General features: G+C 39.7%; 1 protein-coding gene across 1 annotated transcript; it reads left to right on the forward strand.

Annotated features, from left to right (window-relative positions):
* The first annotated feature begins 545 nt into the window (after nucleotides 1-545).
* On the forward strand, nucleotides 546-23,590 carry LOC144661060 (uncharacterized). Its single transcript, XM_078521768.1, has 12 exons — nucleotides 546-1,074; nucleotides 2,325-2,487; nucleotides 2,889-3,359; nucleotides 4,710-4,763; nucleotides 5,171-5,332; nucleotides 5,997-6,162; nucleotides 9,616-9,982; nucleotides 11,170-11,332; nucleotides 13,675-14,178; nucleotides 15,030-15,083; nucleotides 15,621-15,782; nucleotides 22,423-23,590. The coding sequence occupies exons 1-12, from the start codon at nucleotides 670-672 to the stop codon at nucleotides 22,587-22,589; spliced, it is 2,838 nt and encodes a 945-aa protein (XP_078377894.1). The 5' UTR covers nucleotides 546-669; the 3' UTR covers nucleotides 22,590-23,590.
* Nucleotides 23,591-23,652: the final 62 nt, after the last annotated feature.

Below are 23,652 nucleotides of genomic sequence, written 5' to 3' on the forward strand. Positions count from 1 at the left end.
TTAGCGGCCGTATTCTATTTCAAGCCCAATATAGAGTTTCTACCTGCAAATATAATTGCTCGAAAAAGTGCTTGTGTGTTAGAAAGAATATTTCTTTTTGAATTGAGCTACTTGTATGCGCGTTTCAGCTTTTAAAACTGCTTGTAATAAAATGAAGATTTAGTTAAATATTCGTGTAGTTGAGTTGAGTTGAATTGTTACCATCAATACCCTACTCCAAAACCTCGATGCTCTATCCGGGCCTAACCAGGTTTGGTCGTTTCGTACTATAAACCAAATTAGGTTGTTGTTTTAACTCTTTATGTTTATGAAAAGATTATTGACCAGAACGTAAACAAGTAGGGCAGAGAGGATGAGCAGATAACAAATGAACACAAACTTCACAACACTTTTTAAGGAAATAAGTATTTTTTTTCGTGAGCTTGAAGGAAGTGAAACGTTGTGATCTTTTCCTACATAATTACAATTCTTCTGCTAACTTCTGCTGACTGATAATTGACTTCGATTTATACTGTTCCTGAGAGGCAAATTTTACTCACTTTGTTTAACCTGAAAGGATACGTTTAAGGTCGCACAGTCTTTAGAAAGATCAACTGAAAATGTAGGGGAAAAAGTTAGCTACGTATTTCGGAATGTGACGGCTTCTCTGTTCACCCCGCCGGGAAATAAATGATCCGGACACACCCTCAAAATATATGCATACCCAGCAGGCCATGCAAGCAACATCAACCCAAGATGGCGGAGGTTGACAATCAGCTTCTGTCGCTGATCGAAAAAGAAATCCCCGAAGGGCGCCAGGCTTTGAAAGATGGCCACGAAAACCTGGCAAAGGTGGCAGCATACTGTGAACAGAAGTATATAGAGACGAATAATCGGTATAAATCAGGCGCTGATAGAGGCAAAGCGCTGGAAGAAACTAGAGCTGTTTTGGAGGAGACAAAACAATTCGCTACACAGTCGTTAGCTAGCGTTGCTTATCAGATAAATTCCTTGGCTTTAAACATGTTGGGTTTGTTAGATCAACAAGTTTTGAAACTGCAGGATATGGAATCGAGTATAAATCATATTTCGGAGGTAAGCTTGTCGACATATTTCTTTTAAACAAGACTGTAACAGAGACCTTACAAAGATACGCGATATTGCTTTAGCTGGCATACCAGAATGACAAATTACTAGAAGGGACATTCCAACACGATCATAATGACTCTAAAATACCTAGATGAGTTAGCAGAAGAATTGTTAAGTTTTAAATCTAGTGGCTTATTTGTTAACATTGATATTGATGGTATACAATTAAGGCTTCTATTAAAAAAACACTGTAGAAGTTGTGTGGGAACATTCAATATTTTCTACTTAACGTAACGTAGGCGATTCCAGTCCCAGTGTTCCTACATGTCCTCCCCCCGGCGATTTGAAGTTCATCCCAGATTACCTTTCTTCGTATTTGTTGGTTGCCCCAAATAAATTTGTCAGTATACATCTGGCCGAGATGCTTATTTAAAATGATCCCAATCTTGTAAGTAATAATGAATAAGTATTATCATTATCATTATCATCATCATCATCCATCATCATCATCCGCATTGTTCATCATCCGCGTTGTCGTCATCATCATCATCCTCGTTGGTCGTCGTCATGATCTTGGAGATTGACAATAATTGCCCCTGAAGGTAACACTGAAACAGTGGCTGACCAAAAAATGGAGCTTTGTCAATTTACGCCAAAAACTCAATAAACGTTTATCCAAAATTGACTAAAATAAGTGCAAAGAGGTTTGTCGACCCTCGTGGATTACAAGTACAGTCTGCCTGACAGCCGAGGGGGGGGATGAACGCCTGAACCGAGCGAAAAGTCAGAACTGGACGAGCAGAAAACAAAGGCAACAACCACTGATGGAGAGCCGCAATCACGCGAGAGAAGGGGAGGACGAGCGGACCCGAGCACAAAAGACGAAAAGGAGGAGAGGGAAGGAGGGACGGAGAGCGGACCACAAGCGGACACACACCACGACGGGACCTGAGCACCATAGGAGACCCGGACCGGAGGCGCCGAGCGCCCGACGACGTGAGAGGGGCGGGGACCACGAGACAGGCGCCCCCCCGCGGAAAAAAAAGAGCGCGCGGTAGTCTGGGTAGGGAAAGCGACACTAAAAATGCAGGAATAAGGTGTCCCAAGAATGCAATATAAGGGTCCTGACCAAACTTTAGTTATTGAACTCAAGGTCTTTCAACTGTTCATCAATAATTACAAAATCTCTAGTCTAGTTATAATCTATCAATAAATAATAAATATTATTAACTATATTTTTTTTATTGGTTTACTAGACTGTTGACATACATAAAGAAAAAGTGGCTCGTCGAGAAATAGGGGTTTTGGCTTCTAGTAAGCCAACTGGACGGACGCACAGAATCATAGCTCCAGCTGAGCAAGAGAAGCTTTTGAGATACAGCAGAAAGACAACTGATTATTCAATACTGGATCATATGGGTAAATATATATTTTATAACATGAAGTAAAGTTAGATGATAAGTTTATATTAAATCAATTTATCAGGGCTGCAAATAACAGTCGGTCATCGGACATTGGCAGACTAAAATTTGCTCATGTCCAACAAAATCCCAAGTGTGGTCGGACATGATATCCAGACAAACTTTTTTATCGTAAATCATTTTACAGCAACAATGAATAAAATTCAACCTTTTGTTTTTGGTGATGTCCAGCCAAAATTTTGTTTCGTCCGACCAAGATGGTGTTTTAGTAGGACATATGTCCTTTCAAGTGAAAAAATTATTTGCAGCCCTGATTTACTCATACAGTACATAGAACAAAGGTTTTGATTCATTTTTTAATGGCAATTATCATTGATGACCTTTCTGATATTTTTGTAGGTCATGGGGTCAAGACAAGTGACCGTTCAGAGAAACGCCGTCAGAGCAGCAGAAAATTGAAGCCACAGCCACCAGCGGCAGGAAACAAGGGTAGCTTGCGGCAACAGATGCCAGGCGGAGGAACCTCAAGAAGAACACCACTTACAAAACCTCCACCTCCTCCTGTCCCCCCGCCAATGCCTCCTTCTGTTCCTTCCTCGGAACTAGGACCACCCCCACCCCCCTATGTACCAGGCCCGCCTGCAGCTCCATTTCCACCAGCTGACAATGCAATGGCTCCACCTCCTCCTCCTCCGCCTGCACTCGTGGGAGTTCCATCTGCACCGCCACCCCCTGGCGTACCATCTCCACCTCCACTCTCTGGGGCTCCTCCTGCTCCCCCACCTCCTAGTATAGGAGGGCCAGTGCCTGCCCCACCACCACCCCCTCCATTGTCATTGCATGGCGGTGCAGCTCACCTACCTCCACCAGGTGAATATAACATTTGTTGACATTACATGTACAGTGGAACCTCGATTTAACGAACCCCTATATAACGAAGTCCTCAATATAATGAACAAATGTTTCATCCCAGTAATAGCAAAATATATGGAAAAGAACCTCAATATAACGAAACCTCGATATAGCGAACACATTTTGCCAGTCTCTTGGCCCTTCGTTATACCGAGGTTCCACTGTATTTTATTCAGGATAGTCATACCTTCAGTAGACTACCAATTTCTCCAACCTCTAAGGGAAACAAAAAAACTGGTTCAAGAAATTGGGGAGTTCAAAGAAATTCGGGGGAGGGGGGGGGGGTAAATGCAGTGTTTGATTGAGGGAACGAAAACCAATTTTTGGTTCAAAAGATCAGAAGTTATCGGTATTCCACTGTATGTTGTATGATTACATCCCTTTTTAGCAGCAAAACAAACAAGCAAAAAAGAAAAAATTATTACCAGAACTACCAGAGCATGTTACCAAAAGTACAACAGAATAGAATACAAAAATTATAATTACATGTTATGGAACATACCACAGACAAGAATTTGCATAGCGTCGATTTTTTACATGCCAAACCATGTGGCGTTATACTTTGCTACATACTAGTTATGCAACGCTTTCGAGTCGTATACTATGGAATATCCCACTTGTCACTTGTATTTTCTCAGTGTGCACACTCGCCTAAAGGCTCGTGTGTATACCGAGAAAATACAAGTGACAAGTGGGATATTCCATAGTATACCACGAGAAAGTGTTGTGTAACTATCTTATGCCATGCCATAGAAAATATGCTTACTAAATTTCGTCGAGCATAAAATCGCAGCTCATGATGTGAAGGTTGGGTTGAATACCGACGAATATACAACGGCTATCCTGTATTCTGAATAGCTTTATTTTCTATGGCATGGTATAAATAGAGATAATAATCAAAGGCATGTAGGCACACAATAATGTTGTGGATAAAAAAAATGTTACCTAGCTTCTTAAAGAAGGCACGATGCACCATCTGCGTCAGCACAGCCACAGCAGATGCTTTGCAATCAGAGAAGAAGTTTGCAACCAAGCAATTGCTAACCACAATCCTGCTGGCAAGTGTGTTTTTCTCGGCCAAAAAATTTTCCAGCAGCCAACGCTAAGCGTCAACCTTTTTTAGCTATTTGAGCACTGTTTCGCATGCAACTGGCAAATGTTTCCAATTTAAAGTATTTAATGTTATGTGCAGTCACACTTGTCTAACCTAAACCTGTTAACTTTTGATTGCTGTCACAGACCAGAAATTCATGTTTAAATATGTACCTTATTCTTCCAATTTATTCTTTACATATATTTTAATTTCAGATTTGATTCCCCCATCTGAAGTTGATGGCAGTAGCACTTATGAGTCTGTTGTTGGTGAGGAAACTTTCATTTTCTTGTATTTTATTTGTGTGTTATTTTGTTTAGCATTCACCGGATGAAAACAGTGAGACCTATGTCGTAAAACCAAAACCAAAGTAATCACTATGGCCAAACACAGTAGACACAGACAGTGCAGTCAACCAATCAAAACTAGAAGAAAATACATGAAGCTGGACGATGTGCAGGAAAATGCGTTTGTGTGGGTCACCATTGGTTTTGGTTTTACTTCTGACTGGTTGTGAAAGTGGCGTGAGTTTCTGAAACCAATCACCAAGCATAGTAATGCAATACTAAAGCAAACACAAATTACTTTTGACACAAGTGAAAATTGCTCTAACATGCCTGCCAAACTTGGCTTTGCTGTGTGAGTCATTCAGACTGTTTCCTTTCCTTATATTCAGATGCAATGAGTCCTTTGCCCCCACCACCACCCTCTGAAGATGACTTTTATGCTTCTCCATCATCACTACCAATGCCTGCCCCACCAGAGGATTTGTACCAAGTCCCTCCTCCACCACCAGTGGATGGGCAGTCCTGGATACCTAAAACCTATATTGAAAAAGGTAGGTTGCAATGCTACTCTTTCTCACTGATATGTAGTCAGATGTGAAAACTTTATTTGACATGTCACAAAAGGTTGGTCTAAAGTTATATTTTGAAGGAAATTTGCATCTGAAGTTTTTCGGTTTATTTAGGGCCTGTTAAAACTCTTTTTTTAAAGATGACATACAACGAGGTCAAGTCTCTAAATTTTTTTTCCATGATACGATCCAATACATGCTACACAGTAGGGGGCTTATAATCAGAAGAAGTTTGCCTTGTTCTTAAGAGCTTATTATTGCAGGAGATTTGTGCTGAGTTATTTTGGGAGCTAGTTTTTGATAGTAAAAGTAAAGTTTGCATCAAGCCTAGTGGGCCATCAGGCTGGAGCTTATCCAGTTTTAATAGCATGAAGCAGCTAGGAGTATTTCTACTCCCCCTGGATGGAATGGCAGTCCATCACAGGGCTACCACCCAACATTAATTTGCCGGTACCCATTTATACCCCTGGGTGGAGAGAGGCACTGTGAGAGTAGTGTCTTGCCCAAGAACACAAAACAGGGCATGAACCCGAAACACTAGATCTGGAGTCCAGTGCGCTAACTATTAGGCCATTGCGCCTTCCACAAATTTTTGATTCAGAAGTTTATAGTGAACACATTTTGATACTTGTTTGCTCTCTTTCAGTTGTATCCCTATATGAATATGCTCAGCAGAGAGATGATGAACTCACATTTCAGGAAGGAGTTATAATATATGTGATCAAGAAAAATGATGACGGCTGGTATGAAGGTGTCACGGAAGGAGGTGCCACTGGGCTGTTTCCTGGAAACTATGTGGAAACTTGCCTATGATGAGAAAATAGAAGCTAATATCTTGAGCTTTTCACTCCCAAGAGTTTCAAGGACAGGGATGAAGCTAAGAAAACGCTAAGCTGGCTCATCATCAAGCACAGCTGGCTTTTGTGGCCTTGTATTCATTTGAAATTTCAGCCAGATTTAAGTTCTCTTTCAGCCGGTGAAATTAGCTGACAGCCGGCCCTATAGCGGCATCCCTGCAAGGGTCTCAATTTTCTGTTGCCAATAAACTGAAGGTTCTGCTTTTTAAATATTTTTCATTTAATGATCACGCACTAGCATTTCTTGCAAAGACTAAAATCTGAACCACCATGTATAGCATAATAACAGTACCACATGGGAGAATTGCACAGTTGCTTTCAATTATTGAATGGGCACAAATCATAGTAATCAAACTGTTGCTTAACTCTGGGAGTGAAAAGGTTTATATCTTACCGGTAGTAATATTTTTTTGGTCAAATAATGTTCTATGATATACAACAATCAAAAGTATCAACCACGTAACCTGACAACGTACAATAGATTATATATAAGATACATTTTGATGTTACTTGACAATTTCATGTCATTTTCTAACATGAAAAAATCCTCAAAATATTAGTTTTATAGGTCTACCACGCATTTCTTCTAAAGAGATATCTGGCAATGAGTTAAAACTGATAACAAAAAATCCAACATAAATCTCGTTGTAGTATCTTGTTGGTTCTGTCAGTTTTGAATTTTCGCAGGTAACTAAACAGAGACTAACACAGCTCTCTGTTAACCTATGGCATCAATAAGGAGCTGCGACATCTGTATGATTTTTTTGGGGGGGAGGGGGGTGGGGGCTCTCAAGAAATTGAAAAGAGATATTGATCAAATCAATGGTTTTGAACTTAATTTGAACTAGGATATTCTTATACATTCCCTCTGATGTGATGAAAGTTAGGAATTATGTTAAAAATACATATCTTGAGCTTGCTGAAATGTTTCAGAATAGCTTGTACATAACATATAAGTAGTAAAGTAAAGGACGTGAATGGTCATATCTGTAGGTAATTTCCTTTTGTCTTAGATTTTTACAATTCCTTATATTTGCAGTCAATTTCAATTAAGGACAAATTGTTAGATGCTTTTAACATTGGTGTTCTTATCATTACACATTTTCCATCTTTGTAAAACATTCTTGAATTTATGGGGAAATTTTTGATCTATAATTTAACAAGTCAGTGTCAATGTCAACCCTCCAAGTTAAGACCATTTTAGTCACCATGGTGACAAAAATTTTGGAGCTGGCAACAAAATTGAAAGGATTGAAAGCGTGAACTTAATTTAGCGACTAAAACTTTTCACTGGCGACCAGACTTGAGTAGTCAGTCGGTGGCCAAATGGCCACTTAAGAAGAAAATAAACTTGGAGGTTTGAAGGTGATTTTTCCTACACCATAGTAAGGGAATGGAAATGAGAATATGATGGATTGTCAAGAAAACCTCTCACTTTTACAGTGGAATCCAAATTTTTAAACCTCCAAGTGAAACGAAAATTGGTTCAAGAAATCGGCTGCTTTGAGAAATCATGGCTTAAATTACAGTACTCGACTGATGGAAGGAAAACATCTTTTGGTTCGAGTTATCTGGAGATTTGAAAACTTGAGGGTTTGAGAAATCAGGATTCCACTGTGTTTGTTAACTCTTTGCTAGAAAACATGATGAGTAGCCTGCTTGCTGGCTAAGTAACTGATTAATTAATATATAATTTATTAATAAAAAATAGAGATTTTTGAACATTGTTGTATAAAGAGTCTTCTGGAGCTGCCGCTGGATGAAAGCAAGTTTGCTCAGGAGCCCATCAGCCTGGATTATGGTAACTTGAATGTTACTGCAAAAACCAGGATAAAAGAACACATGTTTTGGGGGTTCAGGCTGATTTGTTCGTATGTATTAGGTGTTTTCTGGAAAATCAGCCTGAAAATGTTCTTAAGCTATCCTTAAAATTGTTTCTTAAAATTAAACACTGCATAGACCACCAACAAGTGAAATTGATATGCAAACACAACATTTTAATTAATAAATGGCTGGAACTAACTTATGCATTAATCAAGGCAATAACATTACATTGGGGAAGGAGTAGCAATTATTCTGGTGTTAAACAACTCAAAACTCAGCAACTCAGTTTTTTATTTATAAGAAAAATTATTTTCATTTTTCAGGCTGAATGTGTTTTTATGTACCGTATTTACTCGAATAAGCGCCGCCCTCAAATAAGCGCCGCATTTGGGGCAAAAAAAGTTAATAAGCGCCTCCCCCGAAAAAGTGCCGCAGTCCCGATGGGGCGTTTATTCGAGAAATTCCATTTAACTAAAAACAGCACTACAAAGCAACTCTTAAACAAACTTGGACATTTCTTTCCATCAAAAGCGATGTTTTTCAGTTCGCCCATTAGTTTTTCTATCCAACATTCTTATAATATGTAGTTCTGTAAACGCTATGAAGGCCGCGAACTTTGCCAGGACAGCTAAAGCCACTTGACTTCTCTCTTCAGCAAGAAACAAATACTGAAAATTAAAAGACACTATTTTCAATTACCGGTACTGTAAAATGTTAGATTGTTTGTGGCGTTCAAATTTTAAATAAGCGCCGCCCTCAATAAGCGCCGCACTTGAGGACCGAAAAATTTAATAAGCGCCGCCGCGCTTATTCGAGTAAATACGGTATATGATACTTTTTTGACAAAATTTCAGCCTGAGTGTTCTTAATCCATTTGTTCTTTTATGCGAGTTTTTGCTGTATCCTGGGTAACAGAGGTTTTTTTTTACTTGCACTATCATTTGACCTGCACTGAGGTACATGTAAAAGTACATGTTGCTTAGAAAAACATTGTACACTCAAGTACTTTACTACCAAGAGGCAAGCACCAGGAACCAGGCGCTTGTTGGCATAATTGGTGTGTTCATTACATTACCATGCAAGGCAAGGCAGTTTAGTAAGACTCGGGGCAAGAAGGGGTAAAATAGGAACTGGGATTTGGGCAGATTTTCACTGGGAAAATGGGATTTAGGTCACTGAGACTGGGAATCACAAACAAATTAACAATGGGACTATTCCAATTGCCCATAATACACTTTGTTTGCCCCCCAAATTTTGCATAAACTATTGTTTTCAAATTCTCTTGGGAGGACTGCTATTTCCAAAACAATAGTTTATGCAAAATTTGGGGGGGGGGGGGAAACAAAGTGCATTATGGGCAATTGGAAAATAGAGAATAGGACCCTCTTGTAAAAGTGAGAATTAGAATGCCATCCCGTATAATTCAACGTCTCGCCGACGCGTCGATTTTTCACTCTTATCTGTGTGAATAAAAAGAGTTTTAAAGAATTTGCCTTTTTTTAACCTTTTGAATTTTTTTGTCCGTTATCAATTCGTTCCGATCTCTAAACACCCGGAATTTCCGCACCCTTTCTTTCTGCCCAGGATGCTATGCAAGCAACACCAGCCGACGATGGCGGAAGTTGACAGTGCAATACTGTCACTGATCAAGAAAGAAATCCCTGATGGGCGCCAGGCTTTGAAAGATGGCCACGAAAACTTGGCCAAGGTGGCAGCATATTGCGAACAGAAGTATGTAGAGACGAATAATCGGTACAAATCGGGCGCAGATAGAAGCAAAGCGCTGGAAGAAACTCGAGCTGTTTTGGAGGAGACGAAACAATTCGCTACACAGTCGTTGGCTAGCGTTGCTTATCAGATAAATTCCTTGGCTCTAAATATGTTGGGTTTGTTAGATCAACAAGTTTTGAAACTGCAGGATATGGAGTCGGAGATAAATCATATTTCGGAGGTTAGTTGATAGACATATTTGTTTTTTTCAACTTTACATAAACAAAATAAATGAGTACAGTTTCGGGAATGTTTGCATATATATAGTTTCTGAATAGTTCCACACATAATTATGCATACAATTTCTTTGATACTATAAAACTTCACACATGAGCGGCAGTCATGAATAATTGAATAATTACATCATTGAATAAGAACAACATCTTTTGTGATACGGTTCGTTCTAGAAAGCCGTCTGACACATGCAAATGAAGTGAACCAGAGTCACTTGCCCTCTGGCACCGGCAAAATGTTCTAGAATCGCTTCAACTACAAACACTATTTCTGTCTGGAAACACAATGAAATATTGTGTTGGATGTTTGATACATCTTTTCTACTGGAACTTAAACTTAGGAGTAAATGTGGAAACAGCATTTTAAAAATTTATGTTAATTACATGTAATTAAAATCAGCAGTCAAAACACGTACCGTCATGGCTATGGATTTCTTTGTCTTAAATAATGATAGAAAAAATAGTCGTAACACGCTGGGTACATGCTTAACTTAGCTCCAATTTATAGCTAACCGGATAACGAAATTGTTATTCTTAATATAAAAGAAACAGTTTTACATACAGTACCTGCAGATATGCAATAATTGGACACTTTAATTTACTATGGAAAGAGAGGGTAGCAAAGGTTTTATGCATGACGCGTGTAAAGGGAAAAATTAAACCGAGTTGCGTGAAAATACTGGTAGGTAGAAGAGAAACCTGTGTTCAGTGAACGTTAACACGTTTTAGTGCTATGTGCATAGCGGCTTTCAATCGACATCCATCTTTCGACGTACTTAACAAACAACACAGATCAAAATCCGCCAATCACAGCCCGCTAGCATGACCTTCTGACCTTGAGTGCTCATTTGCATGAAACCGACAACGGTATAATTCGGTTTTGATTGGCTCATTTCAAACAGCAGTGAAACGTGTCGAAAGACGATGTTGAAAGATGATGTCAAAAGATGGACGTAGAAAGAAAGCTATGCGAGTGTAAAGTATGTGTGACACATGGATTCAAAAAAATATATGCTAATTTTAATTAGCATAAATTTTTTCAAACCTCCTTCACAGTTATGATTTTTTTTGTTTTTACTTGATGAATTAATTACTGAGTTTGAGAATGTTATTGTTTTATTGGTGTTTTACTTAGACCCTTGATATTCACAAAGAAAAAGTGGCTCGTCGAGGAATAGGTGCCTTAGCTAGCAGTAAGCCAACTGGACGAACCAACAAAATTATGTATCCAGCTGAGCAAGAGAAGCCCTCAAGATACAGCAGAAAACCAACTGATTACTCTATACTGGATCATTCAGGTAATTTGGCTTATTGTTAGTTATAGTAATTTGACCGAGTGGAGAACAGTTCAGGGAGTAATGGGGCGAGTAATAACAAAATTAGAGGTTTGGATAGACTACAAGCAGTCCTTATTTTTTTTGCAGAGTCTGTCAAGCTTGAAGCGAAAAATTTTTTGAAGAGTCTGTAAAGCTTTTCGCTTTACACTCGACGGACTCTGCGAAAAAAATTATTTTTCACTTCACGCTCAATGGACTCTGCGAAAAAATAGGGACTGCTTGTAGTCTAAGGTTAATTTGGAAGTCTTTGAAACAATAAACTAAATGCAAGGCTAAAAAGGCTAAATAAATTGTATTGCCCAAATATTTTTTTATTTAGCCTTTTTAGCTGTCCGATCAGCCTTGATTTAGTTTATCGTTTTACTTTATATTGATGATCCTGATCTACGCAAAGATCCGGCTTCATTTCTCTGCTGTTTGTACAAGTGGTCCTTTCATTATTTTGGTCTCAAGTCTTTGAAAACCTTTTTTGTGTGAAAATGTCAAAGGTAAATTCAATTGGTTGTACAAACAGAAAGAAAATAGTAAAAAAGAAACCATGTGAATGTACATGATTGATGTGCGAATAGCGTAGGTGTCCAATTTCAGGTATCCAGTTCGAAGTTGTTCAAATTGGATATAATTGGATACCCACATGATTGCACGCCAATTGTGCGTCAAATAGGTGTGTGCAGAGCAGATCAAAATTAAGAATTTTGTTATAGATACGATTGATAGTTTAATTTGCATGAATGGACATAAGAATCAAATTTTGTCAACTAATTCGTATTATAGGGTATTGAATACCCTATGCAAAAGATATCTGGGATTGAAACAAAACATATAATCATGTTTATTAGTTAGTGAACTGGACTCACTACGCTCAGGTATGTGCACTTTGCTCATCTCCAGACTGAGGTAACACACCAGCCTAGCAGTGGACAGCTGTTTCGTCCTCTTTGGGACTCATCAGCACTGCGTAAGGCATGGTGGTAATGGGAGAAAAGTTCTTATTTCTCCCACCTCAGTGATCCAACACTTGTGGTACACAAGGTGGATCTCTGGAGATGAGCACACCAGTAGTCTTAGACTACCGTTGAGGATAGGTTAGTTTAACTAACCAAAAACACCTCAAAAATACGCCGTCCAGGAGCGAGACAATAAAGTAAGCACTTGTACATACACATATATACACGTATATAGTGTAACTCTGAGGCACATAATATACACTATATACCGTAAAGTTCCGTGTATAAGCCGCACCCGTAGATAAGCCGCACCCCCGATTTGGAAGCTCAAATTTTGGAAAAAAAAATATACAGACCATAAAGTTTGAAGTTCAAGTGAAGTTCTATTGGTAAACAAACAAGGGCAAACAAGCACGGTTTTGAGACACTGACACGGTGGTTGTTGCAATGTTTAATATAAATTAAGTCTTATGAAAGCTAAATTTCACTTGTTATACCTCCTTTTTAGTTTGAGTTCACAATATCTTAAACTTGGATGCTCTCTTGATATCATTTTTTCGAGATTATCACTTCTAAACACTCCTGAAACACTTGTGATTCGTTCGAATCGTTCGCGAATGATGAATGCTTAGTAGCCAAGCTCTGAATTGTAGAGAGGAGTCTGGGCATTAAAAACAAACATGGCGGCATTTCCTTCGGAAGAAACCACGTTTTTATTTCAAGATTCTTGGAAACTGCTACCCGCAACAGGATAAAAACTTCATGCAGAATAAGAGTTTGTTAATCCAGCAGATATATTTGCTGTTAAGGTCAATAAAAAACCGAAGCGGTCGGCCATTTGCCTTGTGAGTATTTGCGTTTATCTTGGTGCCTTCTCGCACCTGTCGCACGTAGCGGAAAGACATGATTCGAAGTGACTGGCAGGCTTCACTGCAAACAGCTTTGCAGAGGAACTAAAAGGTAGTGAACAACAACAAAGTTTTCAGGTTGTTATATGTTTATTCAATGACGTCTTGAGAATTTTTTTTATGAATATTAATTAGGCCTTTGAGAACTCCAACCAGAGATGTTTCCGTAGATAAGCCGCACCCCCGATTTTTGACTTGAAATTAGAGGAAAAAGGTGCGGCTTATACACGGAACTTTACGGTACATGTATATATGTGTATGTACAAACTTGTGCTTACTTTATTGAAACAAAACACTCTATACTAATAATTTACATCTGACGACGGCCACATGGTGTATCTCTGATTGGTTGTTACTACCACACAAAAAAAACCAAAACCACACAACAACCATTACTTTTATGCAACCTTATAAATGAGCATTGATGACCTTTCTAATGATTTTCTAGGGCACGGTTCCACGACAAGTGACCACCAAGAAAGCCAACGCAAACGCCAACCAAGTGTGAGCAATAAATTACAGCCACCACCACAAGCAGTAGAAAACAAGGGTAGCTTGCGACAACAGACCTCAGGCGGAAAAAGAAGACCACTTTCAAAACCTCCACCCCCACCTGTCCCCCCGCCAATGCCTCCTTCTGTTCCTTCCTCAGATTCAGGTCTACCCCCACCCCCCTCCATACCAGCCCCGCCTTCAGCTCCATTTTCATCAGCTGACGATGGCATGATTCCTCCTCCACCTCCACTCCTGGGAGTTGCGTCCACACCCTCACCCCCTGGCATACCATCTCCTCCCCCATTTCCAGGGACTCCTTCTCCTCCTCCGCCTCCTAGTATAGGAGGAGCATTGCCTGCCCGTCTACCACCCCCTAGTGTTGGAGGATCAATTCCTGCCCCACCACCACCCCCTCCTTTGTTGGTGCATAATGCTGCAGCTCAACTACCTTCATCAGGTGACTACAATATTTTGTTTTGAGATTTTTTATTATCTTACCGGTAGTTCAATATTACATGTAAACTTATAGCAATCATGCCACATTAAACAAGAATTAATTTTCATCAGTAATATATTAAGTTTATACCCCGGGGGGGGGGCTCCCATATAGAAGTGACGGGGATGCTCGTCGGAAATTTTGAATTTTACCCCTAAAAGAGACCAATCTAGGCGTGGCCGAAGCTTATGAAGACCCCTAAAAGAGACTTTGTTTATTTTTGGTTATTTCTTCGCGTGCAACCCTAAACGAGACCTTGACGGCTAAAAATAATGACTGTTTGCCCAGAACACCCTAAGCGAGACCAAAATCCGAAATTTACACCCCTAAGCGAGACGACCAGCATCCCCGTCCATTTCATATGGGAGTCCCCCCCCCCCCCCCGGGTTTATACACAAAGGGAAACTGCAGAAAAATAGATATTAAAAAAGCTAGCAAGATAGCAAATTGTAATAAGAAATGTTCAAGATGAGCTAGGTTCAAGAAGATCAAGAGGTAAGGAGAAATCCTCATGAACTGTTTAAGGGACATGGTCAGCGTTCAGACCGCGCTGCCCTGGACACTAGTTTTCACGTTTTGAAAAAAGTCCACCTTAACCCGAAATCAAAAAGACGCATAGAAAACCTTCAGAAATCTGCTTCAATCTTCTCAGTGTTTTTTTTCTAAATTTTCCAATTTAGTGAAACACTGAGAAGATTGAAGCAGATTTCTGAAAACTAGTGTCCAGGTCAGCGACGTAAGAACGCTGACCATGTCCCTTTAAAGATCGAGCTCTGTAAACTGGAGTATTGATTAAAATATTTAAATTTCAGATTTGATTCCCCCATCTGAAGTTGATGGCAGTAGCACTTATGAGTCTGTGGTTGGTAAGAATTAACATTTATTTTCTGCAGATTTTATTCTGTGCACTGGCTTTGAACTGCTTTGGTAGTATATGGATAACAGTTATACCTTCTGTAGTCTGTGAGCAGTCAGTCTTAATTCCTCATTAATCATCCACATGATCTTAAAAGTTATTCATAGCAATTCTGCAAATTAGGGGGAAATGAGGAGGGAAGGTCAGTCGCGTTGAATTCTTGACACATGTCACATGCTAGAAACGGAAAGAAACTGCTTGCATTTTAAGCCTTTTGTGACATTACCAATTTGTCATAATTTTATAAGGTGTTGCTTACAAGTGGTGGTGGTTGGTTTGTGGGAGGTTTTACTTCCAGGGGGGTATGAAACACCCCTGAAATTAAATTCCAGGGGGTGGAAGACCAAACAAAAAACCTACTGTTTAGGGGGGGGATGGATAAGAATTGTTAAAGAACTCTGTAAACTCTGTGAACTCTCGGTGTGACCTGCTCCCAAGACTTGGTTTTCCTGTCTATAAATTTGGACTGCTTTTTTCTTGTGTTCAGATGAAATGAGTCCGTTTCTCCCACCACCACCCTCTGAGGATGATTTCAACCAGTCTCCATCATCACTACCAATGCCTGCTATGCCAGAGGAATTGAGCCCACTCCTCCCCCCACCACCAATGGAAGAGCAGTCCTGGATACCTGAAAACTATATTGAAAGGGGTAGGTTTGTATTTTCTCACTGGTATATATAGTCAAATGTGAAATTTTAATTTTATGTCATTTTTTGGAGAAAACCTAGTGTCCTACAGAAGCATGAAAGTGTATGCAACAACAGTGAAAAGTACATGTACCATAAAATTGTTATAAGCCCCCTGCTTATGAGGTCTCCTAGTTATAGGCCCATCTACCTGGAAACAAAAAAATACACCCGGTTATAACCGCCCCCCCCCCCCCCCCCCCAGATATAAGCCCCCCTGCTGGATAACAGTACTGAACAAGGCTAAATGTTGCTTTGTTATCGATCGACATAACTGACTGTGGTTCGTTTTGAAGCGTTTATAATTCCGCTTATAAGCCCCTCAGATATGAGCCCCTCCGTTTATAAGCCCACCTAAAACCTGTTACAATAGACTGGGACAAATTCAGAAAAAGGCTGCTTTTAAAAATTCTGTCGGCAAATTCGAGGAAAAGTTGGTAAACACACTGTTTTAAGTCAAAATTACGTGCTGAATACGAAAAAATTGTTTACCAAGCTGGATTTTGAGTTTTAGATCTCGAAATCTGGTGTAATAAAAACGGAACCAAATACCCGACATGGAAACGAGGCTGAACTGTTTTCCTTATTTAAGGGCTTGTTTGGAATCGATTTTTTTTCCAAAACAGCGAACAAAACTTGTCTTAGTCTTTATAATATAATTTGATCTTGGTTTCTTAAATAATAGACGACACATTGAAACAATTTTCTTATTATTTGGTGTTTTTGATTTGTTGCGCGCGGAGCAAAAAACGCTTTTTTTGCATTCGAGAAATTTAAGCGTCAAAATATATATATTAAATCTACAATGTTCTAGGTGTTAAGTGGTTATTCTAATACTCGGTTTGACTTTTTCAGTCCTTTACGACAATGAATGTTTTGATTCAACATTCAAAACAAACCCATTCATATGCTTTACGGTTTGATTCTGGTCAGAAACGGCCGATGTGTGTCTAAATCGAATTGTTATCACAAAGGAATTGATCGAATCGAACTCGAAAAAACAAACAATATGAAGCGCTGAGTCTTAGGAGAGGAGAACATCGCTAAGTTCTGATAGAGATTATTTTTTTGGCTCAAGGGAAAGACAGCTGCATTCAAGAAAATATGAGTTTCGGTCAAAAGGTTTAAATGCATCGCCTACGTTACAGTCTCAATCGGGCAAAGTTAAGTTGCCTGGCTGCTAATTCGAACTAGTTGACTGTGAGAGATCCATGGTAGGGGTTGTGTACAGTTTTCAAAGTTAACATTTAAAAAATATAAGAACGGGTGAATGTATTATTATGAGTGTATTATTTGCCAGGAGTCAAAAAAGGATATCCTGTTCAGCGCAACAGTGCAAGGTTTGCGTTCATTGAAAGAATCATCCGAGGAGCGACGAAAATAAAGAGACACTGCAAACACAGAAACAATTGATAGGATATTGAATGCAGCTGAAACGAACACAGCAGAGGAATTAAAATGGCACAAGAGCTGCTATGCAAAGTATAATGATAAGGGTAAGATAAGTAGATATATCGGTATCTTAGGTCCACGAACCGTAGAGCGTGCCCTCGCAAGCAAAGATTACAACAAAGCTACACGAGTTCACAAGATCACTCTTCAGGCAATGTGGCAATTACTTCTGCCGCAACTTTTGGCCCATATAGAAGAGAAAGGCAACGAACTGAAACAAAGTCTTGAGAAGTATGTTCAGTCAAAAACGGAAGGAGAGTTTTTGAATCTGCTTGCTCTACTATCATCTGGTAGGTACCGCGAACTATTACCATCATTCATCGCAGTGAAGAAGGAAACGAATCCTAATCTCCAGTTGGTTGCAGTACATGGAAATGGTCCGTATCCTTCTGCTGTTTATCAGAGCTCAAAGAGAGGGAATTTGGGACCTACATCTTTATGCCTTTCACAAGATGCTGCCATTTTTCCATCGCTATGATCATACAAATTAAGCACGATGGGGCCCTGTGTACCTTGCGCAAATGAAGCAGCTCCCAGAAGAGGTACAAACCGAATTTGACTAGGGCAACTGAGGCGTGAAAGGTTCCTCTTGGCGATTTAATCAGGTCGATCCCGACCAAAGTCAGGAGTGGCTCAATGGTACCGGAAAGAGAGGCGGAAGGATAGTTGGCATTACGAGGACGACAGCAGCGCTGTGTAGATGGACTCTGTCGTTTAACCTTGGCGCGCATATTGCTGCATTAACAAGGAAGATGTACCATTTTAACAATGATGACGACATAATTTGCAATGAGTCTAACCCGTCCAGGAAACTGCGGGATAATGCCGATGAGAAGAAAGTGGTCGAGTTGCTGCATCAGGCCAATGTTTTCAATGTCAACTAACAACCAACGGTACCTGAAAGGTTGCAAAACATCATCACTAAAGATGTGGCAACACCAAGGATAGAAGAATCCTTACTTAAAGCAAACAGCCTTGGGCTGGAGAAACTGTTGACCTTTGTGAAGGAAAGGCTTATGACGCCGGAAGCAGATCGACATCATAAGAAGCTCAGGGATCCTCTGCCCAAAAATAAAGCTCCCACATTTTCTTCTCTTTACGAAGTCCAAAAGAAAGAGAGTGAGAAGTCTGCTGCCATCAAGGCCGACAGAAATATCCTTCAACGCATCATTACAGCGTATGATGCTGGTAGAAGTGTAGATTTACCTCGAATCCTCAGCCATGATATAATGGCAGTCCCTCTTGCTATCACAGATACCAATGGTCAGCTACGCACTGGAAATAAGTCGGTGATGATTGAGAAGCTGTCGAGTGGGACTGAACGTCCTCGGGTCACACCATGCAGTCGCAGGACGATCGACACTAGTAGTAGATGGTCAAGCATTGGTCATGGGTCTGGGACGTCCTTCAGAGTGTAACACTTTTGATGATCTCGCGGATAAATTTATGAAAACTGTTCTTGTCTCTGAAAAGGATTTTGATCGAATAGATGTAACATTTGACAGATACAGGGAGTCATCAATCAAGTGCGCAACTAGAAAGAAGCGTTCTCGAGGCCACGCGCCCATTAGAAGAGTTTTTGAAGATGGCTCCGTACCTCTGCCTAAGGCCTGGTCAACATTTCTGGCTCTTGATGAAAACAAGGTTGATCTTGCACGCTTTCTCCCAGAAAATCTAATTGCAGGAGCCCCAGCCGATAAAATCATTATTGTTGGTGGCGGATTCGAGGAAGAAGATACAGTCAAGTGTTCCCGCTCGAACATCGACATCAGAGGCCTTAAAGGTTTCCATGAAGAGGCGGACACTCGAATGATTCTACATTGTGTACACTCAGATGCAGAGTTCCTTGTCGTCTCATCCCAAGACACGGATGTCTTTCTCCTTTTAGTTTCTCACTTTGATAAAATGTCCTGCAAGCAGTTGTGGATGAAAGCTGGGACGTCTAAGAAGCCCAATTCACACGATTCGCCGGAATGTTAAGAGAAAAATTCCTGAGGTGGAAACCATTCTCTCCTTTCATGCATTAACCGGCTGTGACACAGTCTCCTACTTTGCTGGCCACAGCAAGAAAACATCGTGGAAGACCTTCACAGACCGTCACATGCTCCTGAAAAACTAAGGAAATGGAGATCTGGATGATTCCACCGTGAGTTCTGTTGAGAAGTTCATTTGCGTAATCTATAAAGTAACTGACGCAGAGAGCTGCAACGAAGCGCGCACAACGTTGTTTTCTAAATGTCGGTCACCAGAAGCTCTTCCCCCGACGAGTGATGCAGCGCGATGGCATATTCAAAGGGCGCACTTCCAAGCAATGGTATGGAAACAGGCGCATGTTACACAACCCACCCTTCCACTTCCAGAGACCATGGGTTGGACAAAACTGAATGACAAGCTGGTGCCTAAGCTGATGTCTCTTGCCCCCGAACCGGAAAGTTGTGATGAGATGGTTAACTGCGGGTGCAAATCAGGATGCAAATCAAAGAAGTGTAGCTGCCGGAGTGTAGGACTGCCATGCACAGGAGCATGCAAATGTAGAAGTGCTGCAGAGAGCTGCTGCCAAAATAATGTTAGTGGTGGTGTTATTGGAAGCCAAGAACAGTAAATGGTACAGTAGAGTAAAACAATTTAGCACCTTAAAGTATTTTATTTTTAATATATGTTTTTCAAATAGCTGACGTGGAATTCGATAATCGAAACGCCAGTCACGTGACCAAAACTCACAATGGAGTCACGTTAACTTAATTTAAATTTATTCACTTGCTCTATTTTCATAAGCTAGAAGAAAACAATTACAGTTTTAACTCCTTTTTCGCTGTTTCGACGACTTTTGTGTACCTCCCTCCACGTAATTACGATATAAACTCTAGCCTCGTTTTCAAGAGTTACGTGACCAGATGACCACATGATCAACATGTCGTAGACATAGAATCTTTCTAATAAACACTCTATGTATCTTCTGCTGATCTGGGTAAAATTTAAACCGTTTTTGTGTGTTTTGTAAGGATATATGATATATAGCCTCGCTTTCATGTCTTAATTGTGTATGCAAATGAAAATGACTGATTTAAAGGTCAAAATGGCCGAATCCAGCTTGGTAAACAACATTTTCGTGTTCAGCGCATAATTTTCATATAGAAAAGTGTGTTTACCAACTTTTCCTCGAATTTGCCGACAGAAGTTCACTTTAAGGAAAGTTGTCCCAGTCTACAAAGTTGTCTAAGCCCAGGGCTTATAACCGGAATTTACAGTATTTTGGGTAGTGCCAGTTTTTAGTGTGAGCTTGATCAAGGTTCATGGCAATTCCCCCGGGGGGGGGGGGGGACTCCCATATTAAAGGGAAGGGGATGCTCGTCGGAAATTTTGAAAAGAACCCCTAAAAGAGACCAATCTGGGCGTGGCTCAAGCTATTTTAGACCCCTAAAAGATACCAAAATTCTAAAAAGAGGATTTATATTTGTAAATTTCTTCGTGTGTAACCCTAAACAAGACCATTATGCCTAAAATTATTGGCGTTTTGCCTGGAACACCCAAAGCGAGACCGAAAATCCGAAATTTACACCCCTATTAAAGCGAGACGACGGGCATCCCCGTCACTTTCAAAAGCGAGTCCCCCCCCCCCCGCCCGGGGCAATTCCTCAAAAAAGAAAGGGAAGCCATGAGTGTACAAATAGTACTTTATCATTCTATAGCACTGTAACCCTCCTGGGGGAGGGGGATAATCAAAAAAGTTTTATTCAGGGAGGCTCCACCCTGAGCTCTAACCCCTTACCCTTTTATATACCATTCTGACAGAAATTGTACCCCTTTCGTTTCATATACCTGAAAGACATGGAAAAGACTTAGAACACGACGTTTTCTTGTTATTTTCATGTAGTGCTTAAAAACTAAAATAATACAGCCATAAATTTTGAAATATTTTAATTAAAAGCCATTACAAAAACCCTTAATGACAGATTTTCATACCCTTTCTTAGACCTAAAATCCCTACACTTTTATATACCTGAAGACTGAAAAGGTTCCCCTTTCGAGTATGGCTTCCCCGTATGGGCCATTATAGGGAGTAACCCCCCCCCACCCCCCCGGTAACTCTCTGATCAAGCAATGGTAAAATGCCAGTATCCTAAACCACCTTTTGACACCTTTCATTTCTTGGGTGCTTCTGTTGAACAACGTCTCCCTGACCAGCAGTGCATTTTGAAGGGATTTTACATCTGGAAAATTACTGGTACGGGTTTAAACTTTTCATCAAGTGTGCAGAACAAGATTTGCAGCCACAAATAAGTCTCTAAACAATCTGTAAGTAACATTTTCACAGTAGAAGGCTTACAAATCAGAAGACATTAATCTACAAGTAATATTTTCTTGTGGCCTTTTTCTTGTGGCCTCATTGACACTTGTTAAAAGGGAGATCCAATCATTGTTTAGTATTTTATTTTAAATTTTTCTATTTGTAACGATCCTTTTAATTTTCTCACTTTTCATTTTCCGCCCAGCCCCTGAGGAAGGTTTGTTTTGCAAACCGAAATATAGGGCAAAGTTTTGTTTCAATGTATTCTAGTTTTCTTTCTTTTTATCCACTCTGTTTATTTTTTGACCGCTTTAGCCGTCAGGATCAGTTTGCCGTCTATATTTTGTATTCATCTGAGAGTTGGAGGTGGCTTACTACCATTTGCGTTCATCCGTGAAGCATGACGAATTTAGCGCGTAGTTTTACTTTTAAAACGTTAAACGGTTTTATCTGAAAATGTGACACTTCGGATAAATGAATCAAGCATTGGAAATCTTGCTCTAAAGTCATAAAGAGAGTGGAGTGGACGATAAATCATTCCGAACTTGTCTTCTTTTCTCTTCTCCATTGTAATAATATTTTCTGAGCAGACTTTCATCGAAGAAAGCGGGCAAATCTTGAAAATATTGATAGCTCGTGAAGAAAACATGATCGTATGGCGACAAAACGTTGTCAATTTCACGACCTGACCGTAAACGTTTCATTGGTCAAAAGTGTCACGTAGCAGACAAAACCGTTGAGGTTTTAAAAAACTACGTGTTTATTCGCCAGGCTTCATGGATGAACGCAAATGGTAGTACTTTTGTCGGGGTGTAATTTTCAAAATTTTAGGGTAATAATGATACTCGTTTGCTCTCTTTCAGTGGTATCCCTATATGAATACGTTCAGCAGCAGGATGATGAGCTGACATTTCAGGAGGGAGTTATTATATATGTGATCAAGAAAAATGATGACGGCTGGTATGAAGGTGTCACAGAAGGAGGTGCAACTGGGCTGTTTCCAGAAAACTATGTGGAAACTTGCCTTTAGACCTTTAGATGTAAAACAATTGATGTCTGTAATACTCGTACGCTGTCAAGAGTCGGAGTGACACTCTGAAAGGAAACGTTTTTCCTGTGGAAAAAAACTGATTATCTTTTATTTTAAAGGGACTATTTCACGGGAATTTCGCAGATTTTGGTCTAAACTGTTCTGAAATTAGTGGTAGGCAACTTAACCCTAAATAAACATTGTCTGTGAACATCTTAAGGAATATATACCCTAAATTTGCGGATTGAAATCAAGCTACGGCTATAAATATCGATATTTTGAAGGCGCGCGGAAACAACTTGAAAGCGTTTGCCTAACTTTTTATAAACAGAAAACCTCACTGAAAAGTTAAAAAAAAAAAAAAACGAAATCAAAATTCACGCTTATCCTAGGTTAGCTTAATCGTCCTTTGAACAACCCTGATCAGGGATTCAAAGAGTTTCTACCTGAAAGTACTGTTCAAATATAGCTAAAATTTGAATGTTTACAAACTTGGATTTCACTCCAAAAGTTTGTTCACTCCACCACTTTGCACTGAGCGTAATAAACAGTATCAGAAATACCTCATTTAGAATACTGTTCAGTTGTGAAAATTGACTTGATAGATGGCGTTCAAAGAAGGTCGGCCTCTAGGTCAATCCTAAGCAATGCCTCTTTCTATAAATCAACCCTGCTTAAAGAAGCTCGACTTCTAAAACTGTGATATTCAGTTATTCCTTTATTAATATGTTGGAAGCTAGTTTGTTTTTAAATTTCATTTTGCGGATGACCGTAACATTGTTAGCGGCTCAGATAAAATGAAATTTAAGATTCAAAATATCCCGGGAAAAAATATTTAAAGTTTATATTCTCTTATTTTAATCGTATTGCCGATAGCTGGACCAAACAGTATTATATTTCTTTCATTTATTATTTAACTTGCACATATTTTTTCGTAATGCCGTTTATTTTAATAAGAAAAACAAATAAAATACAGGCACAGTAGCTTTCATTCAAGTGGTTACAGTCTGAAGTTTATTGACAAGGTCATTGATTCCCTCTTCTAAAGCTTTCAAGGGTTAAT

Source organism: Oculina patagonica, chromosome 7, assembly GCF_052425735.1.
Source record: "Oculina patagonica isolate OP01 chromosome 7, crgOcupat, whole genome shotgun sequence".
Classification (NCBI taxonomy): Eukaryota; Metazoa; Cnidaria; class Anthozoa; order Scleractinia; family Oculinidae; genus Oculina; species Oculina patagonica.

Bases quoted from the DNA above. Each gene is read 5' to 3' on its own strand.
- LOC144661060 (XM_078521768.1), top strand. From the start codon at position 670: ATGATCCGGACACACCCTCAAAATATATGCATACCCAGCAGGCCATGC. The intron at 5,333-5,996 runs GTAGGTTGCAAT...GCTCTCTTTCAG, and splicing joins TAAAACCTATATTGAAAAAG to TTGTATCCCTATATGAATAT. The intron at 11,333-13,674 runs GTAATTTGGCTT...ATGATTTTCTAG, and splicing joins CTCTATACTGGATCATTCAG to GGCACGGTTCCACGACAAGT.